At 30.9% G+C, this 25,838-nt stretch overlaps 5 protein-coding genes across 14 annotated transcripts; 1 reads left to right on the plus strand and 4 right to left on the minus strand.

Moving 5' to 3' along the window:
• Positions 1-1,197: 1,197 nt before the first annotated feature.
• LOC123891410 lies at positions 1,198-1,449 on the plus strand. Its single transcript, XM_045941277.1, has one exon. The coding sequence runs from the start codon at positions 1,240-1,242 to the stop codon at positions 1,447-1,449; it is 210 nt and encodes a 69-aa protein (XP_045797233.1). The 5' UTR covers positions 1,198-1,239.
• Positions 1,450-3,292: 1,843 nt separating this feature from the next.
• Positions 3,293-3,904, minus strand: LOC123891411 (zinc finger protein 1-like). Its single transcript, XM_045941278.1, has one exon. It carries the CDS (start codon positions 3,902-3,904, stop codon positions 3,293-3,295), a length of 612 nt encoding a protein of 203 aa, XP_045797234.1.
• A 1,215-nt stretch (positions 3,905-5,119) lies between these two features.
• On the minus strand, positions 5,120-6,330 carry LOC123891412. The gene is made up of 2 exons (XM_045941279.1): positions 5,854-6,330; positions 5,120-5,342 (listed from the first exon to the last, which is right to left on the minus strand). The coding sequence occupies exons 1-2, from the start codon at positions 6,273-6,275 to the stop codon at positions 5,339-5,341; spliced, it is 426 nt and encodes a 141-aa protein (XP_045797235.1). The 5' UTR covers positions 6,276-6,330; the 3' UTR covers positions 5,120-5,338.
• A 4,649-nt stretch (positions 6,331-10,979) lies between these two features.
• Positions 10,980-11,639, minus strand: LOC123891413 (zinc finger protein 2-like). The gene has a single exon (XM_045941280.1). The coding sequence runs from the start codon at positions 11,637-11,639 to the stop codon at positions 10,980-10,982; it is 660 nt and encodes a 219-aa protein (XP_045797236.1).
• Positions 11,640-16,139: 4,500 nt separating this feature from the next.
• LOC123891414 (DEAD-box ATP-dependent RNA helicase 10-like) lies at positions 16,140-21,616 on the minus strand. Of its 10 annotated transcripts, none has more exons than XR_006803093.1 (17): positions 21,417-21,616; positions 21,090-21,152; positions 20,881-21,013; positions 20,663-20,795; positions 20,035-20,104; positions 19,885-19,947; positions 19,724-19,804; positions 19,521-19,640; positions 19,185-19,226; positions 18,976-19,050; positions 18,700-18,855; positions 18,463-18,600; positions 18,281-18,380; positions 18,105-18,193; positions 17,757-17,848; positions 16,444-17,059; positions 16,140-16,301 (listed from the first exon to the last, which is right to left on the minus strand). XR_006803093.1 is itself a non-coding variant. In XM_045941281.1 (16 exons), exons 1-16 carry the CDS (start codon positions 21,483-21,485, stop codon positions 16,227-16,229), a joined length of 1,458 nt encoding a protein of 485 aa, XP_045797237.1. In that variant the 5' UTR covers positions 21,486-21,616; the 3' UTR covers positions 16,140-16,226. The 10 variants fall into 10 exon arrangements, 7 of the variants coding, with proteins under 7 accessions (XP_045797237.1, XP_045797238.1, XP_045797243.1 ...); XR_006803092.1 differs by having other exon boundaries at positions 16,444-17,055; positions 17,748-17,848; XR_006803091.1 differs by having other exon boundaries at positions 16,444-17,848.
• Positions 21,617-25,838: the final 4,222 nt, after the last annotated feature.

The raw sequence follows: 25,838 nt of genomic DNA on the forward strand, positions 1-25,838 counted from the left end.
TTATGTTGTACAACAGGTATGCCTATTCATGCATGACCCTCAAACACAACTTATGTCACATCTGAAACGTATCATTCGGTATATTCACGACACTTTGGATTTTGGCATCACTTATATCCCTCCTATGTCAGCAAATTGATATCTTACACCGATGTAGATTGGGTTGGTTGCCCAGACACCGATGCAAATTGATATCTTACACCGTTGCAACTCTTTGAAGATTTTTGTGATAGTCTCAACATTTATCAACGAGGTGGGTTCTCCCCTCCCAACCGAATGTTTTCTTTACGCATTAGTAAGGAATCGAACCCCTGACCACCTGCTTAAGGGGACCAAGACCCTTACCACTTGGACCAATTTATTGTTGGTCGTGCATATCTCTTTATTTAGAATAACAATGATTGTATTTGATTAGTCATAATTGTATAAAAACCTAATATGAAAACTCTTTTTGTATATAACCTAATACAAAGGAATGAAAAAGGCAAGACCTATATTCTTACAAAATGCTTGTCATCATCACTAACAATAGATAATTAATTGCAGCAGTAAAGAACTTTGGATGTACTCCTTAAGCAAATGGTCACATGTTCGATCATTATCTCTTGCAACAAAAGAAAATTTAATTGAAAGAAGAGAAACCACTTTATATACCCTTACATATTCTCCGACAAATATTAGTTACCACTAAATGAAAATGAAAACTTCGTAGGCAAAATAAAATCCATTTCTCCCTTCATTGATAGCCGTCCAAGGATAATAGTTTATAAGATCTCAAAAGTGTCATGCCATAGGGATGTACCTTTCAAATTATCGTTTTATCCAATGCCTCTGCCGAATTTGATTCAATCCAACCAATTCTATTTGTCATATCTAGCATTTGAAAATTGATTTCTCTCCCTTTCCGCTCTCCTTGAATTTTACGTTGTCCTTTATGTCATCCATTTATAAGAAAATACATAGTAGACCGATCAACTATTAATTTGAGATCGGTTGGCTCACACTACACATAAACAAAATCATGAATAAATCATCTTCACCGTCAATTTTAAATCAGACGGCCGAGACAAGTAACTGCATGACATAGTTACTACGTGTAATCTAAATCCTCGTGCTTAAGTCTTATGCTTGCAAGGGAATACTTCAATAGTTTGTTTATAAATTGTTCTACAACTCCAATCATGTGTTACATTTTTTCATTAGCTTTTGTATCTCTTATACTAATTAAGTGATAATTAAATGGCAGATTGGGCTCCTATAATTATAGGCTTGATCCTCTTTGTAATTTTTTCTCCTGGATTATTGTTCCAGCTACCAGGCAAAGGCAGGGCAGTGGAATTTGTGAATTTCCAAACAAGTGCCATTTCCATTTTTGTTCATTCTCTTCTCTTCTTTGGTTTTATGGTTATCTTTCTTGTTGCCATTAAAGTTCATATAGGTAGTGGTTAAGGCATCGTCGACGGTCGATCCATGGTTTTGATTTTAGTTCCTGCAATGATATAAAAGATTTTGAGGTCTCACCGATTTCAATTGTACCGGCCGCAATTTTCCATGGTATAAAAGATTCGTAGAGTAACTGCGACTGCGATTTAAAACCATGTATTCATCTAAATACACTGCTTGTTCTTGCAAATTTAGTTAGTTATATTCAAATTTATACACTCTTTTGGTCTTATAAGTGAGGATTTTTGTGAGATAGATGCATAAAAGGTTGCTATGTGCTTAATTCCTTGCTTCTTATGATCAGTTTCAGTATTGGTGAGCTTGTTAGTTTGTGTACAATAGTTTTAATATGAAGATTTTGATGTCTTTTTCTTATTATATTTTAACTTGTTGTGTTTTGAATTTTGATTTAAGTACAACATTATCACTTACTATATATGTTCCTCCCATATTTTGTGGATAATGACATAACATAATCACTAATCAAGTTAAAAAAAATTAATGAAACATATTAACACTGACAATGCAGGCTAGCTCTTTAGCACAAGACGTACTAAAAGAGACCACAAAAGTTTGCAAGTCGACAACCGAGAAATAAAAATAAACCCATCTTAGCTGATATCCAAACAAGTAAACGGGCTCGGCCGGTCCACCGGTTTTCACCAGTTTTACCGGTTTCCTCTGGTTCAATAGCTTATCCGATCTAACATCCGGACCAGACCGGTGCACCCTCCGGTTCCCGGTTCAACCGGTCGGACCGGTTTTTAAAACACTAATTGTACCGTTTTTTATTTTAAACTTTTACTCAGATTGGAGAGATCGGAGGAAAAGAGAATGGACAAAAATATAAATTATTAATGTTTTTCACTAAACTTTTTTGACAGGGTCTTTCACTAAACTATGAGACAACTTTTTGTCCTAATAGCAGTTTATTAAAATACTATAATAATATTTTATCCAATAAATATCATATAAGACAAAAAGTTATTCAAAATCTTAAAAATTTGTTTTTTATTTTTATTTTTGGTATTGTTCTGTCTTATGCTTATCATGAAACCCATGGAAGATTTATGTTACAAACAAAATTTTAAGTAGAAATATATTTCAATGACCAGATGAGTAACCAGATGAAATCTTACATTCTTGCAAATGTAAATATGAAAATTAATCAATGTATAGTGATTATGTTATTTACCATTATGATGATACATGTACCTATTTAATTTAACCTTATTTTCTCGACAATTCTTCCCAGCGCTTTAGCAGTATATTCTATATTGACCTCATCTCAACTGTACCATGACCCATTACAAATTGCAGGCACTCAAAGTAAATCAATTCCAATAATATACAGAGGAAACTATAAAATAACAAACATAAAATTGTTTAATTAATTAAATTAAAAGTGGATAGAAAATTTTGTGATTTCTAAATTAACAAGTCAGCAATTTTATTTTGGAATTTTAACACGTCAATCAAAATAGTCGTGACAATATCATGTTACATGTTAAATAAAAATGTCACAATCCTGAGTTTGATCCGTTACACTCATATGTAAGTTTTTTTTTTTTTTTTTTTAATTTACTTTTTTATGATTTTTCTATCAATGTAAGAACATTTTCATTCATGGACCAAATATTGATGGAGCAACTTAATTAGGATGGCATAAACCGTATTATTATAACTTGAAATTTACCTTTTCATGCACTACAAATAATACTCATACTATTATAGATTGAAGTTTATGATTTACTTTATTCCACATAAAAGAAATATATTGTTTACACATATTATTATAATTAAAATTCATGGTATTAAGACCTTATTTATAGATTATATGAAACATAGATCAAAGTTTAAGGGTCAAATCAATCTTGAATTCTTCCTCCTTCTCGGTCTCTTTGTCTTCATGTTCAGCATCATCACAATCAGCACCCATATTTGAAGTTGAACCATAGTAAATCTCAGTCATAGTAATTTGTTGACTAACAATGCCTTGGTCAACCTCATTGATAATTTCATTATATTGATATCCATACCCCCCATGGTATGGAATGATGGTGTTTTGACTTATCAGTCCTTGATTACCATTTAAGTAATTTATCCAATCATTGTTCATATCTTCAATCATTTTTTTGAGTCTTTTCTCCTGTCTATGACAATTTTGATGGCCACCTAATGCTTGTGGACTAATGAACTTTCGGCTACAAAAATTGCACGAATATGCATGTTTAATTCCATTATTAGGATCAATAATGAATCCAAAAAGAAGAAATGGAGACATTTCTTTGGATGATTTTGTCGATTCTTTTTCACCACCATCGACATCAGATTCTACTAGAACGATCGCCTTTCTCTTGTTGTCATTGTTTTGAATCTCCATAGTCTTGAAATTGACTATTGGTTCTTCATTCACTTTCTCCTTTCCCTTGTTTGCATCACGTTTATTAGTGTTGCACATGGCTAAGGGAGAAAGTGAAATGCTTAGTGTAATTTGGTGATGAGATTTTTAGGGATGATTTAGAATATGATTATCTTATGAATTTATAGACATGAATTTAGAGCAAATATTCATGTTAGGTTTCCACGTGTTTGTGTTTTTGGTTTAGATTAATTCTCATGTATTAGCTTATGATGGAAGGTAAATAAAAAGCAATATTGATCTTATGGATCTATTAATATTAGATTTGAAATTTTATTACTTTTTCGCTTTATTTATAAATTTATATAATGGTAGGGATATACCTAATACAAAGTCAAAAGAAAAATCAATTTTATTAAAGATTTAAAATGAAATTTATTTAAAAACTAATCTACCAATAAATTATTAGCCTTTTTGTATTTTATGTGTAATAAACCTAAAAATTATAATAAAATGTTCTTCCACCAATCCCCAAAGGGTATAATTTTAATTAATAATTAATGCGTACGTAGTTGATAAGGGTATGATTCATGAAAGTATTTAAAGTGTCAATTTTTAGAAAAGTTTATGCAACATTTTTTTCTTCTCGTTTTCAAAGAAATATTAATTGTTAAAAAATAAAGTAATATTAATTGTTGTTTTGCTCTGACAATAAATTACAGGTGGAAGCATGGGGAGCTCAAAAAAATATTTGTTAAAAACAGTCTAATACCCTTACTAAATTTATCCATCAATCACTAATCAGAATCTTTACCTTGTCAAGATAAAAAACAAGCTTTCGTCAAAAAAAAAAAAAAACCTTATTAATTAATTGCAATTTAACTGTTCGATCAAGGATTTCACTACTTGGATTACATTACAAACAAAATTTGAAGTGAAGATAAATATGGTTTAACTATATATTTAGTCCCTTATGTTTATTTTAGGTTTTAATTTGGTCTCCTACGTTTAAAAAGTATCATGAGATGAAACATGAAATAAAGACATACTAACTCACGAGATGAAACATGAAATAAAGCTTGACTAACCAGATGAAATCTTACATTCTTGCAAATGTAAATATGAAAATTAATCCTGGACAGAACAACACAGACAGAACAACACAATATATGACAGAACAGCATAGAACAAACTTTTGGGATATTAACATTTTTTTGTCTTATACGATATTTTGTTAATAAAATAGTATTTTGGCATTTTAGACAACTTATACTGCGGACAAAAAGTTGTGCTGTGGTTTAGTGAGGTACAAAAAATTTTGTTTTTGTCCTGTCCATTGCTTCCCAGTTTGTCCAGTTCCTGAAACAGTTTTACAATCAAACACAGTACAACTACAGTTGTCCTATCCAGTCCCTTATTTTTAGCGAATCAAACGGACCCTCAGTTACAAGATTATGTAAATATGAAAATTAGCCTTTGTTTCTCCGACAATTATTTTCCCTCCCAGCACTTTAGCTGTATATCGGCCTCATCTCATCTGTACAACAAATTGCAGGCACTCAAAGTAAATAAGTACCAATAATATACAGAACAAACATAAGTTTTTTTAATTATTTAAATTAAAAGTGGATAACAATTTTGTGTTGAAATTGTAATTATTTATTAAATTCATCTTTGAATTTTATAAATCAGCAATATTGTTGCTGACTTTTTACACGTCAATCAAAATAGTCCCTCCAGAGTATAATCTCCGCCCAATTGCGAAGATTATTCTCTCAAGTTTTGTGGGACCTAAATGAATGACAAACTCTTCTTAAAAATTTACACTGCATGTCTAAATCAGAAATCGAACCTAAGACATTGACTAAAGAAGGCATATGCTATTATGCTATCAAATCTAAGTTTTAACATTATATTTTTTTTATAGGGTCAAATTTCAATAAAACATTTATAATAATGACACATGCATGTCCGACATCAGGACACATTTCATATTAGAAATATTGATTCTTCATGGCGAACTAGGAATGAAGAAAAGAGAGGCATACCTTGAACATCCTTGTGCAAATGCAACCCCAATTGAACCAACAATGAAACGACCGAACAAGGACAAGTTGGAGACAAAAGCAGCAACATAGAAAACCAACACCAAAAGAGTAATCCAAGGCAACAAAAGCAACCCAATTAAGAAAGTAACAGATCCAAAAAGCATGAAAGCTAGACATATGCCTAGAAACAACGACGCGAACGCTGCCGGTGAATCCTGTGATGATGTCCGCAGTGTTGTCATCCACCAGGGCTGTCTCTTAGAAGTTGACAGAGATGAAGAAGAAGAAGAAGAAGAAGAAGAAGAAGAAGCCGTAGAGGTTGAAGAATATGGATATGGAGGGAACTTGAGAGTATAGATTATCATGGAACAAAGCTCGTATAAAGCCTTTGATGGCTGGTCTTCTTCTCCTTGGTGTATCATGATTCTATCTTTTTAAACTTTGGAAAAATGGGGATAATGAAATTTGAAAGAGGATGAAAATTTACAATTGTTTTATAATAATAAATATTTTTCTCTATTATTATATAGTTTTGATAAAATGATTGTTAAAGTGGAAGAATGGGTAAGAGGTATGGGGGTTGGAATGGGATAAGTCACGGCATGGATAACGTCATATGTTTGGTATCACGGTGAATATGTCAGTATACCACGGCGAGTATGTCAGAATTATGATGATCAACTGTAATTTTGTAAAACTTACGACTTTTAAAAAATTACGATGGATTATCATAATTTTTGTTAAATATGTTTGGATCTCATCCCCAAAAGCTATCTCAAAAGGTGAGGTTGCCCTCACATATTTATACACTTTACATCGCGGTAACCTAAGCAATGTGGGACTTCAAACAAACTCCGACAACACAAACAACATATTCAACACCCACCCTCACGCATAGCATGGTCCTGGGTCAGATGTTCATATTGTAGTCCTTAACTCGGCTCTGATACCATGTTAAATATGTTTGGATCTCAACCTCAAAAGCTAGCTCAAAGGGTGAGGTTGCCCTCACATATTTATACACTTCACATCGCGGGAACCTAAGCAATATGAGACTTCAAACAAACTCCGACAAAACAAACAACATATTCAACAATTTTGACATATATACCCACCGTGATTTCATACATAAGGTGGAATTTCTAACTAATAAACTACTAAATAAAATTGGTCCTATTATTATAAAGTCATGCTTGGACAATTAGGAACCATAAAATGCATCATTTACACCGTATTCTTCATATTCTCTATATTTATTCCTGTAGAACAAAAAGAAATTAAAACAATAAAAATATTCTAATAAACTTAAATAAAAAACATTATTTATTTAATAAAAACAAAAATATAAACTATGCATGTCATTGTCGGTGTCACCACCGCCTATCCTTACTCTTCTTTAATCACTAGTGATCTTCTCTTAATCTTCTTAGCTTCTGCTTGTTTTCATCCTTCTTAATTACCTATATAAACAAAGCTTTGTGTCTTAAACAGAAAGTCAGAAAGCCATGTCTACTTAAGCAAAAGTGAAGGACATACCTCTCTCATTGAGACAAACGTAAAATGATTACTGGCATAATTTTTATTTTTTTGTTTTCTTTTTTACCGATATCCAGTTCACTAGACTATCTAATCTGATTCGGGGTCCTGACATCAAATCATTACAGTCCACTCCCAAGTCCCGATCATAGTTCCGGTATCCAGTAAATAATCTCTTCTACTTGATAATTTCTTAAGGACGGAATATTTATTGGATTTAATTGATATGCACCGACGGGGTAAAATAATTTTACACTGTCAACCAATACCAACCATGTTTTCCGCCACATCACCCCACTTTTTTGACATGACATTGCAAAATGATGGTTATTTATTGGACGATCATGTAAAATTATTTTACACCGTCAGTGCATATCAATTAAACTGATATTTATTTAACCTAATTATTAGATATTTCAATAAATATATTCATATTTTCATAAATATGACATATTCAACCAACCACAGTTATTCATAATAATAATATATATACAACATTTTAGGATCATACTTCTTGTAAATAATCTCATACTTCATGAATATGTTTTTGCAGTTATACATAAATGTAGAATGTACGTACATGTTCCATTATTTTTGTTTAGTTGCATTTATACACAAATCGTCGAATGTAGCAAAATTGTTCGTATCAACTAAATTGAAATATTAAAAATAATAAACACAAGTAATAAAATCATTTGACATATATTTCTCAATTCAAATAAAAATAGTACAAAATTTAGGCACAATTATAATTTACACATAATTTTGACAAAATTAAATTATATACATATGAAATTTAAGAGAGGAAGCAAAGAAACAATTATGGTAGCATTAATTTGGTACTTCTTCGTCGATTTGATTTGAGGATATGATCATTATTGAAGGTGGTCTTTGAAAATGTGGGAAGAGGAAAACAACACCGATAAAAAAATATGAAAACAATGTAAGCTTAAAACATGATAGACTTAATTTGAATCCATATTAGACACCATCTATAATATTATATTTCCTGTTTTTTTTTTTTTTTTTTATATATTAACTCTTCATTTCTTAGGAAAAGGAGACCTGGTAATTCGGAATTCGGCTTACGAAGCAATTATTCTTCCCAGGAATCAAACTCAAGTTTTTTCGAACTACTTGAGTCCAATAGCTTTGTCAGATTTGACTTACCCAGCAGTGATATATTATACAAAGCATACAAAGAAGGGTCTTGTTAACGAGTGCTCCCGGGGCACTCTTTAAGCATTCCATTTAAAGAAACTTTTTATTCAAAAAGTTAAACACTACAATTTCCAATGCGTTGACTTTACGCATTCCGATAAAAATTCTATAAAAAACTTACTATTTAAAGGCTTAAAGAGTGTCCCGGGAGCACTATTTAGCATTTGCCTACAAAGAATTATGATATCTCATCAAACTGAAACTCTTGATACCGCTATTAGAAAATAACATAGTTGAAGAAGAAAAATAAACACAATTACAACACAAAATATTTACAACTTATATTTTTGTATGCAATTTAATTTTCGTATTTAATTTTTATATTATAACTTTTTTAATGGTAACCATCCTCACTTTGAAACACAAGATCCCCTCATGCTCTTCTACCAAGCCGAACCACGGTTTTGATACCACTTGTCGGGGGAGTTCAGAAGAAACAATATGTCAATGCTCCAGGACCACAAGAGATGAGACGCCACATCCCAACCCAAAGTCAATGTGAGACTTAACCACTCTTATTTGAAACCCAACAACCACCTAAATTATTTTTTCTAGTTCCCTACGCTGCATGCACACACAAAGATATATAGGGGCTCCGGATAAAGGTCCGAGAAAGATAACCCCTCCGTGGGGACCAGCTCGGAATTCCGTTTAGGAAGATGAAGGACAAAACAAAATAAAATGGAAAAGAAGAAAAAAATAGAAAAGAAAGATTAGTGAGAGTGAAATGTAGAAACACCCTTTGGGAATTTGGGTCGGGTGTTTTTCTTCTTTCTTTGATTCGTGATATATATAGAGTCAAAAGAAGCTCCCTATCCATATTTCCCTTTCCCTTTTGTAGAGTATATGCATGTTTAATAATGTCATAGTCAATATATAACTCTTTGCATAACGTCATTAGGATCGAAGGAGTGACTATTGAGACAAATTTCTCCTAAATATACATTTATAAAATAACAATTACACGTCTTAAATCTTTAGCATTTCTGTAAAATTAAGTACAAAAAATCCTCTAAATTGTTTTACATAAAATTGTATTATATACTACATTTATTTAATTCATTGTGTAAAATAAAATAAAAAAATAAAGCTAATCAGTGTACATGACAATGTAAAACTATTTACAGAAACATTCGATTAAACTACATCATGATTGAAAATACGTGTTAAAAAAATTTCCACTCTCAATGCATATATAGGATTTTATATCATGAAAGATTTGTTATGTTTTTATTCATAAATTTCCTCCACTTGAGATAGTCATATTCAAGACCAACTAAATATAGATACATGTTCGGTAGGGATTAAAATATATTTTTAAATATAAATATTAGTTAATTGCATTTTTGGTCTATCTATTTTACAAGATCTATGATTTTGATCCATCTATTTTAAAATCAAACATTTTTGTCCTTTTATTTTATTTTTTTGGCACTTTCGGTCACCCATCCCATTTTTTTAACCAACTGACAAGAAAAACACTGATGTGAAAGTATCCATGTGGCAAAGAACAAGTATATGTTAGCAAATGTGTTATTTTCAATAAAAAAAATATAAGCATTTTTTTCCGCCACATCAGCATTTTTCCTGCAAAGTGGTTAAAAACGATGATATGGATACGACCACATCAGCATTTTTCTTGCTAACTAGTTAAATAATGGTGATGTTGATGTTGTTATTTAACCACGTGTGGATACTCTCACATCAGCGTTTTTCCTGTCAACCGAATAAAAAACGGAGTGGGGAACCAAAACTAAAAATAAATAAATAAGACGGGCAAAAGTGTTTGATTTTAAAATAAAAAGATCAAAGTCGTGGATCTTGTAAAATAAGTGATCAAAAGTGCAAATAAATCTAAATATTATACATATTATTACCTACATTTCATTAAATTTCAAATAAAAAATATTATATATTCTCATTGAAGACAAAAATTAATATTTATTAATTAAAGTAACATTATTACTAATCATTTTACAATTGTTTGTTGATGAAATTTGGGCTGACACCTCATGAAATTACAAAAGTTATCCGATTTTAGATTGGATCAAATTGTTGTACCTTATTCTAGTTCATTTTTTCATTTAGTATTTCAAAACATGTTCAAATTAACTTAAGAGTGTAATCCTGTTACATTCTTTTGCAAGTAATTTGTTACATTCATGTTTATAAATCAATTTGTTCTCGTGCACGAGTACTCCGACTAGAAAAAAAAAATGGAGAGCTTTATTTTATTAATTTTATTTTATTCAACATAAAAGATATATATTGCTTACACAAATTATTATTATTATTATTATTATTATTATTATTCATATATGGTACTTAATATATTAAGACCTTATTTATAGATTATATTAAAACATAGATCAAAGCTTAAGGGTCAAATCAATCTTCGATTCTTCCTCCTCTTGATTATCTTTGTCTTCTTGATTATCACCATCAGCACCTCCAGGCATAGTAATTTGTGGGTTCATAATGCCTTGGTCAGCCTCATTGATAACTTCAAGCAAATTTCCTGCATGAAAATTTGATGATGCTGAAAGCTGAATCATATTGTCATAACCATTATATGGATATCCATACCCGCCATGGTATGGAATGATGGTGTTCTGACTTACCATCCGTTGAGTACCATTTAAGTAATTTATCCAATTTTTGTTAATATCTTCAGCCCTTTTTTTGAGTCTTCTCTCCAATTTGTGGCAATTTTGATGACCACCTAATGCTTGTGGATTAATGAATTTTCGGCTACAAAAATTGCATGAGTAACCATGTCTAATTCTCTTATTAGGATCAATAATGAATCCAAAAAGAAGAAATGGGGAAATTTCTTTTGATGAATTAGATGATTCTTCACCAGCATCAGCATTTGTAGGACTTTTTAAATTGTTTGTTTCAGATTCAACTAGAACGATCGCCTTTCGCTTGTTCTCATTGTTCTGAATCCCTATAGTCTTGAAAGTGACTATTGGTTCTTCATTCACTTTCTCTTTCCCCTTGTTAGGGTCATGATCAGTGTTGCACATGGATGAGGGAGAAAGTGAAATGCTTTGGGTAATTTGGTAATGGGGTTTTTTTGAGGGATGATTTAGAATATGAAATTCCTTTGAATTTATAGACATGAATTTAGAGCAGATATTCATGTAGGTTTCCACGTGTCATTGGTTTAGATAATTCTCATGTATTAGCGTACGATGGAAGATACTCACTCCGTCGCAAAATATAAGTAAAAACTGGTCAATAAGTTGATGTATTTTGTTGAAATTTTAGACCAGATACATTAACTTTTGTTGACTTAGTTTTGCTTATATTTTGAGACAGGAGAGTAAATAAAAAGCAATATTCAAAAAGATGAATCTATTAATGCTAGATTAGAAATATTATTACTTTTTCGCTTTATTTTTTAATTAATATCAATAAATTTATATTATGGTAGGCATTTACACCCAATACAAAAAAAGAACCTATCAATTTTATTGAAGATTTACAATGAAATTTATTTAAATACGTGTAAGCAGAGCAGTCAGCTATCTTGTAAATTTCAATTATTATTATTTTTTTTTTGTAGTGCCTTTCAATTGAAATTATTTTTCACAAAAAAATATTGTTTTAATTAATAATTACATTTTAAACACAATCAATAACCTTTTTATTCTTATTTATGTATTTACTATATTTTTATTAATATAAATTTAAAATAGATAAGGTTGAGAGGATGACTCACAAAATTATTTTAATTAGGTATAAATGTTTTTAAAATCTTATGGATCATTTTTATTTGTCGTATTCAAAGTTATATTAATTGTTTAAAAATAAAATAATATCAATTGTTGTTTTGTTAATTAATTGTTAAGAGATAAAAATCTCAAATGAGGTTATAAATTTTAAGAGTACGATAAAAAAATCAAAAGAATTTTTTTTTTTTATAGCTTTTCTTGTATATTCAATGTATTTGTCCTATAATATAGACCAGATACATTAAATATGCAATAAACCTAGAAATGTGACTTTTGCTTATATATTGTCACTGAGGGAGTATGTAATTATGTATAATTAATATTCCTTAAACGATATAATTTTAATTAATAATTAATATTTAAATTTTAAACATAATATATTACGTATTTTCCCCCCTATTTTACGTTTGTTGTTGTTTTAAGATTTATCATTATAAAAACACTTTCATACACCAATTGCTAATAGAACAATTTAATTAATTGTTATTTAGTAAAAAAAAATTAATTAATTGTTATGATAGCATGCACAAGTATTTTTTTTTTTTTTCTATAAACAGCATGCACAAGTATTTTTAAACTACTCGTCGAGAGTAGAAAGAGATATGAGGTCATTTTCGACCATTAAAATAATTAACTCCCTTCTCTCGTTTCATTTAAAATTAAAATAATACTATAGTATAACTTTTTTTAGTCGATAGGTACGTATCTTCAATTAGTTTTCGTAAGTTATTTTATTGTATGCAAATTATAGTATATTATTTTGAAATTAAAGGGTCTAAGCCCTAATTTGTATATTCAATTATTTTTTGAATTTAATTTATATGCACCGTCGGTGTAAAGTTATTTTGCACATGCGTCCAATAATATACCGATACATTATGTATGGTAATTAAAAACACATGACGTGTCACATTCATTAAATGATGTGGCAACGCGTCATTGGATGCATGTGTAAAAAAAATTTACACCGACGATGCACAACAATTAAACTCTTATTTTTTTAATATATAATAAAAAGAATTTAATTGATATGCACCGACGGTGTAAAATAATTTTATACTATCAACCAATATCAACCATGTTTTTCGCGGATACACAAGGGAAAGTTATTGGAAAATCTCCAAACTGATATTTCCAAGTGTAAATGAATTTGTTACCTTTCATAAAAATAAAAAAAAACTATGCTTTTCGCCACATCACTCCACTCCCCACTTTCTTGATATGACATGACAAAATAATGGTTGTTTATTGGACAATTGTGCAAAACTATTTTACACTGTCGGTGCATATCAATTAAACTCTAATAAAAATAGATATGTTTATATATAAAAAAAGATATATTGAATTAAGACCCAATGTTGGTCAAATCAGATATAAATTTGGAGATTTATTTTTCCCACTCTACTGGTTACTCGCGCGCGCTACTTTTTTTCATTTTACCCTTCCACTACTTAAGTAGATGTATACTGATAATTTTGGTGGGCGCGCCCCAGAATCAGTAGGATGACAAAAATAAAACTCATAAATTTGGCCCTAAGAAAAGTACTTTTGGGCTCCACTGTTTTCTTTCAACACCTTAAGAAATATGCTTTTTAGACACCGTAGTTGCTTCCACGCCCCTCAAAAATTCAAAAATACCTCTAATTTTGGTCCCGGTTTAGTTTGTATTATACAATCCGAAATACTTTAATTTCTGTACATACGCTCCGAAATTTCTTAAAACTAGTGTTGTGCATGCTATACTATGGAATGGAAGAGAAACTAGTGGCGGAATCATTATGAAACAAGTGTTGACCCATAAACTAGGACAGGGAGGAGAAACAAGTGTTGTGCCTAGCTACTACATTAAACGTTACAATGTTGCTATAAATTTAGGATCATCACAAACACTCCTACACCAAAGCATTTCTTTTCTGAAACAAGTTCTCGCTATTTCATGGAAGAGAAACAAGGAGAAACCATGTAACCAACACCAAAAGACTAGCAATAATGGAGAAGAATCTAGCAACGATGTCTATTACAGTTTCAAGGTGAGAATCTTCACAAACCCTTCGTGACCTTTCAGAATTTATGTTACGAAGGTATGCTATTTTGGATTGTAAATTCCGAACCCGTTATAAGGGTAAAATGACCACGACAGGGGGCTCGAAAGTAACATATGGGGGCCTAAAAAACAAAATTCACACCTTAAATTGACGACAATACTAACAATGAAACTCATTATCGTTCTCTCCTCTACGGACTACGGTAATGTTATGTGTTAATATTTTGAGTTTTACTTTTCGCACTCCCTGAAATTCGTTACGCACTCGTTGAAATTATCAAACTAATCCCCTCACTTCCTAGGATGTGAGCACTTTTCGCACTCTAAGTAGCGAATGGCAATATTTTTAACTCAAACTCAGTATTTACGCTCCCCTAGACGAAAAAAATCATGAAAAAGGGTGTTCATATTCTAGAAAGCGAACTCAGTTGCAGTTTGCTATCTAGAAAACAAATTACTCAGTTGCAGTTTGCTATTTAGAAAGTGAACTCGGTTTGCAGCTTGCTATCTTGAAAGCGGACTCTATTTTTCATCTAGGGTACGCAGACGTTGAGTTTGAATTTAAAATATTTTCACTCGCTATGTAGAGTTCGAACTGAAGCACAATTCGCTATTTAGAGTGAGAACTCAATTTACAATTTTACACTTTAACATTTGTACCTTATAATAATGTGGCAACTATCTTATATCATATTTTAATTTGTCACTAGAGCAGTTGTGACATTATCGACCAATCACACACACACCGTAACACATAGCTATACTGAATTGTTACTTTATTCAATATCTCAAAGTTTACATTTACTTGCAATACACATGTATCAATGATACAAGAGTTGATAAGTTTGACAGAAAATAGAAAATTAGGTGAATGAATGATTCACACTTTAACTTGTGAAGTGTGTTTCATTCAAATTATTTCATGGGAAATAAGAAAAGGGTGAAGAGGACAAAAAAATTTGATTTTTATAAGGTTCACATTCTAGAAAGCGAACTAAGATTTAAGTTTGTTATCTATAAAGCGAACTCCGTTTGTAGTTTGCTATCTAGAAAGCGAACTCTTTTTGCTGCAATTTTTGCTATTTACACGCTCGCTTTCAAAGTAGTGAGAAGGATAAATTTGGGATATCAGGGGCGCTCATGTATCCCAGGAGGTTCAAAATAAAGCTATATTTTGGAAATTTTTTGGATGAGAGTTTTTTTTTTTTTGGATGAGTAAAATTATGAAGAATATAATAGATAATACAGTAGATGAATAAAGAAGAAAAAAAATGGAAAAAAAAAAAATTTAGTGGAGAAAAATAAAGTGAAATATGAAATTAGTGGAGAATGATAAATAATAAAAAAGTAAGAGAGAAAAGATAAGTGGAAAGAGAAAAAATAATAATAAAGGGTTAATTGTTAAAATTGACCTTGTAATATATGCGAAGTTTCAAAATGACCTTGTAAAAATAAAAACACATATTTTAAAAACATGTAAAGTGTAAAATATGTGAAGTTTAAAAAATAAATGGTTGAATTTTTTCATGCTTTAATTTTACAGTGTCATTTTTTAGACTTCATGTATTTTACACGATCAATTTTAACAATCAACCCAATGCAAAGTGTGAATGGACAGCTTGCAGTTGCTCGTGTTAATGAAAGTTTCTTCTACTTTAAGATAATGTGCAATACATTACGGATCATGCCAACAAACAAAACAAATAAACACTATACATAAAAAAAAACCAAATGAGGAAACAAAATTAGAAACAGCAAAAATAAACACCATTAAATTATTCCAGATAACTAAAAACCAGTACAAGTATTCTACATTAACACATTTATTCTTACTAATTAAAATTGTTCCAAATTGGTCTGTAGTATTCCCACTTGAATCTTTGACCGAAACCTTGTATCTTATTGACCTGAAATCACAAGAGAGCAATTTTCCCTATTACTGTAACTACAAATTTGAAGATAAATAAATTACACAATCAAGCATTTTTAATATACAAGCAGTGCATGGAAAATGCATTATTATAACAAAATATAGGAAAGATATTCAACCTAAAATAATATGATTAAATACTTTTTAGGGCAGCCCGATGCACAAAGCTTCAAAATACGCAGTGTGCAGGAAGGGATCCCACCATTTGGAGTATTGTACACAGCCTTATCCTGTTTTTTACACAAGAGGCTGTTTACAGGACTTGAACCTGTGCCCTTACTATCATGTGACAACAACTTCACCATTGCCCCAAGGCTCCACCTCAAAATGGCATCCCGGTGCACTAAAGCTCCTGCGTACGCAGGGTTCGGGAAGGGTCCCGCCATTTTGGTGTATTGTACATGGCCCTTACATTGTTTTCAGGATTTGAACACGTGACCTTTCAGTCACGTGACCTTTCAGTCACGTGACAACAACTATACCGTTGCGCTGAGACTCCCTCTGGATTAAATACTTTTTAAAATATATTTAAAAATTTAAAAATATATAAAGGAACAACTTTACCGTTGCGCCAAAGCTCCCTCTTGATTAGATACTTTTTAAAATATATTTAAAAGTTTAAAAATATGTAAAGTTCACCAACCAGAATTTATGTTCATTGGAGTTTGACAAAATAAAAGAGAAACGGCAAGAAATTATATAATTAGAGATAAAAATGATAACTATGTAAAGTGAGTCCAGATCCACTCCATTATTTTATCCTCCATTTCCCTTCAGTTTTCCTCCGGATGAATGACATGTGGCAATTGAATTTTTTAATGGATGAGATTAAACTTCAGTATAGGTTCAATTTTTATGGTTACTCTCTGGACCCTTCCTCTTCTCAACAACAACAACGAAAGATACCGAGACAACAACGTGAACCAACAACATCCACCCCGTTTTTGTTGCTTTACCATCGATCTCTTTATCTTCTAGCCGCCGCCGTCGTAGCGCCGCCGTTCATCTCCCGCCGTCCATCTCTATCCCACTGTCACAAACCACCCCAAGGCCACCGCTATTGTTGTTGGTTATGCTATTATTGATTCCAAAACACTGCAATTTATGTTGATGTTGAGCTTGCAAAAAAAATTCTACTTTGTTAATGCAAAATCAGATTTCATTTAATCAAAGTGTAGACGGTGGCACTGCAGTAAACATAGTGGTGGCGGAGCTTTGGCATGGTGGTGGCCATCGACGGTGGCACTGCAAAACTGTTGAATGCAAACGGAGAAGAGGAAGCGTACAGAGAAGTAACCATAAAAATTGAACCTATACTGAAGTTTAATCTCATCCATTAAAAAATTTAATTGCCACATGTCATTCATCAGAGGAAAACTGGAGGGAAATGGAGGATAATGTAATGGAGTGGATCTGGACTCATGTAAAGTAAATATGAAAGTAAAAGATTGATTGATTTAGTCAGTGTAGTACATCCTCCTGTGTTAAGTATCCTCCGCTCTTCCAACCGAATTCTTTCGTTTCCTACACAAATAAAATACAAACAGTTAAGTATTTAGAAAAGTATAGTTAAGTTAAATCAGATTACAATAGACCAATTTCAAATCACTCCTCGTAATTTAATATATCGAATTATACAATTCATGCATCTTTTCATACATTCTTTTCTATCTTGTCGGAAACATTACTTATACAAAAAATTAGAACAGATCGGCAAGGACACCACAATTTCAACTTGCCACAATCCCGAAACTGAACTATGCTCGATGCATAAATTTACCTTTTGTGCAAATTCTTTGGCCTCACTAACACGCCTTTCCAAAAGCAAAACATCCTCATTTGGTGCAGGATACATTGGTAGCTGATTGCCTGAAAAAAAATACTTGTACCAATTGTTTACCGACACTTTTGTTCTTTAAAATGGCAACGCAAAGGCAAAGAGCATACACTCCTCACCTATAAGTCTCTCTATCATATTGAACTGTCCCCCTTCATATTTGCTCACAAAGGAAATGGCAACATCAGCATGAGCAGTCCCCACGCGGTACATATAATCCTGTAGATCACACGGTCCAGAATATACTAAAACACTAAAACACATCAACAAAAGTACAAAAGTATTATTTAGCACATCTTACGTTTGGATCCCTAGGAAGGCCGTAGTTAATCACCATATATATCGCTGGAATATCTAGTCCCTTACTAACTACGTCACTACAAAGGAGAATATTGGACTCCCCGGACTTGAACGCATTCAAGGATTCAAGTTTCTTTGCCTATAAAAAAAGTTATTATGTTAAGAATTAGGCATATTTGTTGGTGTCGGTTTAGAAGAAATTACAATTATAACACAGGACCTATAGTACAGTTACTACCTGACTCATATAAATAATAATCGGGATGGGTCTGAAACCAAGATTCTTAAGAATCAAAGCCAGAATAAGCGTGGAACCACATGTCTCGGTGAATACAATTGATTTTCTTTCAGTGAATCCAGTCATTTCAGCGAGAGTGTATGCAAGGTAGCAATCCTATGCAAGAAGCATGCAATTGATGAACACAAAGTGCAAGCATGAATAATAATAGTTTCTTATGTCTTGACATTTCAAAGAATTTTCCCCTCAACATTTTGAACAAGGGAGAAGATAAACCTTATGATTTCCTAGCAATGAGCAGCGTTTCTGTTGCAGTGTGTCCAAGATAGAATATGTTGAAGATAAGTCAATCTATACAGAATAAAAAAATAGTGAATAACATCGGTGTACATACGGTAAAATACAACTCCTTCCCATGAAAGATGCTTAAAATTACACATCCCTCCGGATGAAATAATATGTTAAACTGTAAATTAAGGTTGTACCTTTACAGGATTCCTTAAACACACACTTTGGATTGGATGCACCTGAAATCACAGGAGTGCAATTATCGCTATTATTACAACTGTAAATTTGAAGACAAATAAATTACACAGTCAAGCATTTGTAGTATATAAGCCTTGCATAGAAAATGTACTACAATAACAAAATATAAGATATTCAACCAAGAATAATATGGTTAAATACTTTTAATTAGTGACTAATAATGAACCATCAGATTAAATAAAATTAATGGTTAAGATTTGGAGTAACTCTTTTAAGTTATTCTTGGAGTCAACTGATCCTTCCTCATAGTCACACTTATAAACCTTCATATTTACCTTCTCTGTCGATGTAGATGAAAAAAGAAATGTTCTCCGCTCACTAGGAATCATTTCTAAAATATCATATAGTTGTTGCTCGGAGGGATTATTCAACAGCAAGTGTGCATCATCTATAACCTGTTCAAAATGCAGCGCAGTCAAACTAAACAAAAGATAAATATGTAAAAACCAAACAACACAACAGAGAAATCAAATCATACCAGGTATTTTAATCTACCAAGAGCAAGAGAAAATCCTTGGGTGTGTCTTAGGTTGTTTAAGACTTGTTCAGGGGTCCCAACCTTGAAGAGTAAGAAATAAAAAATTAGAAGGGAAGAAGCAGTAGTAAATTGAAATAAAATTTCTCAAGAGTAACACTTACAATAATATGAGGTTGCTGAGAAATCTGGTTAGATTGATATTCCATGTCGGGCGTTTCAACAAGCTATTGGAAAAGGCAATGTTAGTAACCAGCAGCAAGCATATGATAATGATAAAATTGCTGATTTAAGAAAAAAATATTAGAACTCACCACAGCACCCTTGACACCAAATTGAGATCCCAGATCCCTAAAGTATTTAGCAATTTGAGCAACAAGTGGCCTATAGTTTAAGAAGGTTAGTTTAGTTAAATATATATGAGCGATGAATATGATTATGATCGGGTATCTAATCTAAGCAAGGTTTAAATTGCGGTCGCATCAGCAATTGCTGATGCGGTAGCCTTCGCATCCGCATCACACTGCAATTAAGGTATGATCTTAATTCACGTGTACGATCGCATCGTAACTGCATCACAACCGCACCAGAAGCTGCATCAGACGTTTTTGACGATGTTCGCTCAAATTTTCTCACCAAAAAATAAACTCTATGAACTTCAAATCCTAATTTGTGTCAAATCTAATGAAAAATCTTACTTTTAACAATCTCTCAACCGTGTATTTTAAGAACATTCAAATTAGTGTATTTTAAGAATAGACTAAAACTATGCAATGGTAGATAAATAGTGTAGTTACACATAGTAGTTTCATTTTATATAACTTGTGAAATTCCACAACAGTCGCATTGCGGTTGCAGCAACTGCAATGGCCACATTCGCAACAACCGCAACCGTTACCGCATCGGCAACCGCAATTTAAAACCTTGAATCTAAGTACATACCTTGTAGGAGATAGCACACAAGCAAAGAAAGTGTTTAGGTTCGGTCCGGTTTCTAAGAGGGCATGCAATATAGGAAGAACAAAAGCCCCAACCTTACCGGAACGCGGTGGCGAAATTGCAAACACATCTTTTCCTGGGAAGTGCAAAAACCAGAAATTGAGTTTCAAAATCAATAAAATTTGAGTTTCAAAATCAGAATACATTACATCTAACTTAACCTTGTAGCGCAAGGGGAATCACTTCTGTCTGAATCTTCATTGGATTATACCAAACCAGTTGTTTTTCACAAGCTTCCACCAATTGAAAAGATAAACCCAAATCCGTAAATGACTTCATTCCTTCTAACCTAACCTAATGAATAAAAATTCAATTTAATAATAAATTAATATAAAAATCAAAACCAATTCAACAAAGAACTAATACATACAATACGAGGAGGCAGAGGACAGAGGAGCAATTGCTGAGCGAGCGAGACTCCAAATTTGTAACCCTATTGCAGCAGACTCCAAATTTAAATAAATTTTTTTTTTGTTACAAGATTTGAATAATGTTTAATGACTACGTAAATAACATTTAAAAAAAAAATTAAAAATTTTAAAAATTATTTTTTTAAAAAATTTGTTCTTACACCCTGCTTCCAATTCTTGCTTTAACATTTTCCTCGATTAAGGTTAAGGATGATTTTTTATTTCTTCGAGAATGATAAAGAAGATATACTATCAAGGTTTTTAATGGAAAGCAAGAAGGACCAAACAAGTATTGCTGATAAGTATTTGAGGGATATAATACTTAACTTTATCATAGCTGGGAAACACTCTTTCATGGTTCTTCTACATGCTATGCAAGAATCCTCTTGTAGAGGAAAAAATTGTGTAAGAAATAAAAGATGTGACTTGTAGCTCTGAAAAGTGAACTCAACAACATAGATGAGTTTGTTGCAAATTTTACGGATGTATGTGACTGGAATCAGGTTTTAAATTGCAGTCCGCATCCGCAATTGCGCCCGCAGTATTGCTGATGCGGTAGCCACCGTAACTGCATCGCACCGCAATTGCGGTGTGATTTTAATTCACGTGTACGACCTCATTATAACCATATCAGAGGCCGCATCAGACGTTTTCGGCGATGTTCGTTCAAATTTTTTCACCAAAAAATAAAATTTATGAACTTCAAATCATAATTTGTGTCAAATCTAATGAAAAATCTTAATTTTAGTGATCTCTCAACCGTGTATTTTAAGAACATTCAAATTAGTGTTTATGGAATATACTAAGAATATACAATGGGGGATAAATAGTGTAGTTATATAGTAGTTTCATTATATATAGCTTGTGAAATTTCAAAATGATTTCACGCCGCAACAGCCGCATTGCGCGCTGCAGCATCCGCAATGAACGCATTCGCAACATCCGCGACCGCAACCGCAATTTAAAACCTTGACTGGAATTAAGTGTCAAAGTAGGAATTTCAATGGTTTGAATAGAATTCGGTACAAATGAGAAATAAGATCAATTGAGCGTTTTTGAGAGGAGGAGATATTTGTTGAAATGTTTGATTCATTGATTGATTTTTAAAATGAGGCACAATGCCTTTAAATACATCTACAAAAGGCTAAAAAGATAAATTGACATAAATAAAACTATTTATTTAAAATAAACTATTAATTAATGAGGAGGGTTATATTGACTCCAAGAGTAAGTTTTATAACTTACTCCAAATCTTGACCTTTGATTTTAATTCCAATTAATGGCTAAGATTGATTGATAATAATTATTAAGGTGAGACTTATTTCTTTGTTGCACTGGAAAATAAGGATGATCAAAACATACCTCAAATAGAATGAATTAATGAATTCTTCTACCATAAAAAAAGAAGAAATTAAACCATTAATTATCAAAAATCAAAATTATCAAAATAATGATTCTTCGCCTTTGTTAATTTTTTATACGCATAATAAATTGCATAGTAGAAAGGATAAAAATACTCTACCAAAAAAAAAAGTATAAAAATACAAATGATAACATTTGTACCAACAAAAAAAGAAAACAAATTTTAAACCAAAAAAAAAAGGTAAACAAATGATTGCATAAAAATAACAATAATTGGTACATTTTCTTATAAAAAATATACAATAAAATAATCAACTCCATTTAAAATAGTTCAACATAACAACGGCAAAGGAACACATGAATAAAACACATAACACAAATAAATAACCAATATTATGTACCAAAAAAATAAATTAAATAACCAACATTAACTCTTGCCATAAGCATAATAAGAGCTAAAAGTTCAAAAGCAAAAGATATAAAAATCCAAAAAAAATCATCACTATGGTCCAACCATCATCATAAACGCGGATTGAACAAACATAAAATTAGGTGTATAGGCAAAGAGAAGAAAAGAGCACACATGAAATAAATGGTGTATTGTCAACAAAAAAAAAAGAAAAAGAAATGTTGTACTTAAAGTGTCCAAAAAAAAAATGGTTTATTCGTAAAAAAAATAATTGTGTACTTACAATTAATTGTTAGAGTTAATATATTCTATTTAAAGTATGTTTTGATAATCTTGATTTTCAAGTGCAACAAAGGAATAAGTCTCACCTTAACAATTATTATCAATCCATCTTAGTCATTAATTAGAATTAAAATCAAAGGTCAAGATTTGGAGTAAGTTATAAAACTTACTCTTGGAGTCAATATAACCCTCCAAGAGTAAGTTTTATAACTTACTCCAAATCTTGACCTTTGATTTTAATTCCAATTATTGGCTAAGATTGAATGATAATAATTATTAAGGTGAGACTTATTGCTTTGTTGCACTGGAAAATAAGGATGATCAAAACATACCTCAAATAGAATGAATTAATGAATTCTTCTACCATAAAAAAAGAAGAAATTAAACCATTAATTATCAAAAATCAAAATTATCAAAATAATGATTCTTCGCCTTTGTTAATTTTTTATACGCATAATAAATTGCATAGTAGAAAGGATAAAAATACTCTACCAAAAAAAAAATATAAAAATACAAATGATAACATTTGTACCAACAAAAAAAGAAAACAAATTTTAAACCAAAAAAAAAAGGTAAACAAATGATTGCATAAAAATAACAATAATTGGTACATTTTCTTATAAAAAATATACAATAAAATAATCAACTCCATTTAAAATAGTTCAACATAACAACGGCAAAGGAACACATGAATAAAACACATAACACAAATAAATAACCAATATTATGTACCAAAAAAATAAATTAAATAACCAACATTAACTCTTGCCATAAGCATAATAAGAGCTAAAAGTTCAAAAGCAAAAGATATAAAAATCCAAAAAAAATCATCACTATGGTCCAACCATCATCATAAACGCGGATTGAACAAACATAAAATTAGGTGTATAGGCAAAGAGAAGAAAAGAGCACACATGAAATAAATGGTGTATTGTCAACAAAAAAAAAAGAAAAAGAAATGTTGTACTTAAAGTGTCCAAAAAAAAAAATGGTTTATTCGTAAAAAAAAGGGTAAATGATCATTTACCCCCCTGCAAAATAAGCAAATTTTCGTTTACCCCCCTGTGCATATTTTTTTTCTGTTTACCCCCCCTGCAAAAAATAAATTCTCTCATTTTGCCCCCTGGCTGTACAGCAGGACATGTGACTGTGCAAATCTGCTGACGTGGCTTGTACACATGGAAAAAATCATTTATATTTTTTTAAAAAATTCCACGTCAGATTTTTTTTTTATAAAAAATAAATTTTTTTTCCTACAAAATAAAAAAACCAATTTTCTTATTTTCTTTTCCCAAAATAAAAAAAAAATTCCTACAAATTATTTTTTTTCCTACAAAATTTTAAAAATTATATTTGTTATCCTACAAACGAATTTAAAAAAAAAAATTCCTCCCAAAATAAAAAAACGAATTTTCTTATTTTACTCCCAAAATAAAGATTTACTCCGAAATAAAGTTTATTTCCAAATTAAATATTTTAAAGATTTATTTTCAAATCTCTTTAAATTAAAAAAAAAACATAATCTTTAATTTTTAAAAACAAAACTTTATTTTTTTTTGTTAATCTCTTTGAATTAAAAAAAAATAGAAGAAGAAGTTTTATTTGTGTTTTCCTCTTCTACCAAAATTATATGTGATATTAAATTATGCAGCAAAAAAAATTAAGCAAAATTATGCTTCAATTCTTATGTGATATTAAATTGTGCAGCAACCTTAGCTTGTACTATATCTGCAGCACTAAATTACGCAGACAAAAATAAAGATTCTATTTTTTTTAATTAAAAGATATTTGAAAATAAATCGTTAAATTCTTTATTTTGGGGACAAAATAAGAAAATTTAATTTTTTATTTATGCAAAAAAAGTTATTTTTGTACGAAATCTTTTATTTTTTTTTATTTTGTAGGAAAAAAATTATTTGTAGGAAATTTTATTTTAAATTTTGGGAAAAAAAAATTCGTTTTTTTTTTTGTAGGATTTTTTTTTTAAAAAAAAATTATGTGACATGGAATTTAAAAAATAAATATAAATGATTTTTTCCATGTGTACAAGCCACGTCAGCAGATTTGCACAGTCACATGTCCTGCTGTACACCTAGGGGGCAAAATGAGGGAATCTATTTTTTGCAGGGGGGTAAACAGAAAAAAAATCTGCATAGGGGGGTAAACGAAAATTTGCTTATTTTGCAGGGGGGTAAATGATCATTTACCCTAAAAAAAATAATTGTGTACTTACAATTAATTGCTAGAGTTAATATATTCTATTTAAAGTATGTTTTGATAATCTTGATTTTCAAGTGCAACAAAGGAATAAGTCTCACCTTAACAATTATTATCAATCCATCTTAGTCATTAATTAGAATTAAAATCAAAGGTCAAGATTTGGAGTAAGTTATAAAACTTACTCTTGGAATCAATATAACCCTCCAAGAGTAAGTTTTATAACTTACTCCAAATCTTGACCTTTGATTTTAATTTCAATTATTGGCTAAGATTGATTGATAATAATTATTAAGGTGAGACTTATTTCTTTGTTGCACTGGAAAATAAGGATGATCAAAACATACCTCAAATAGAATGAATTAATGAATTCTTCTACCATAAAAAAAGAAGAAATTAAACCATTAATTATCAAAAATCAAAATTATCAAAATAATGA

The sequence above is a fragment of the Trifolium pratense genome, linkage group LG6 (assembly GCF_020283565.1).
Source record: "Trifolium pratense cultivar HEN17-A07 linkage group LG6, ARS_RC_1.1, whole genome shotgun sequence".
Taxonomy (NCBI): Eukaryota; Viridiplantae; Streptophyta; class Magnoliopsida; order Fabales; family Fabaceae; genus Trifolium; species Trifolium pratense.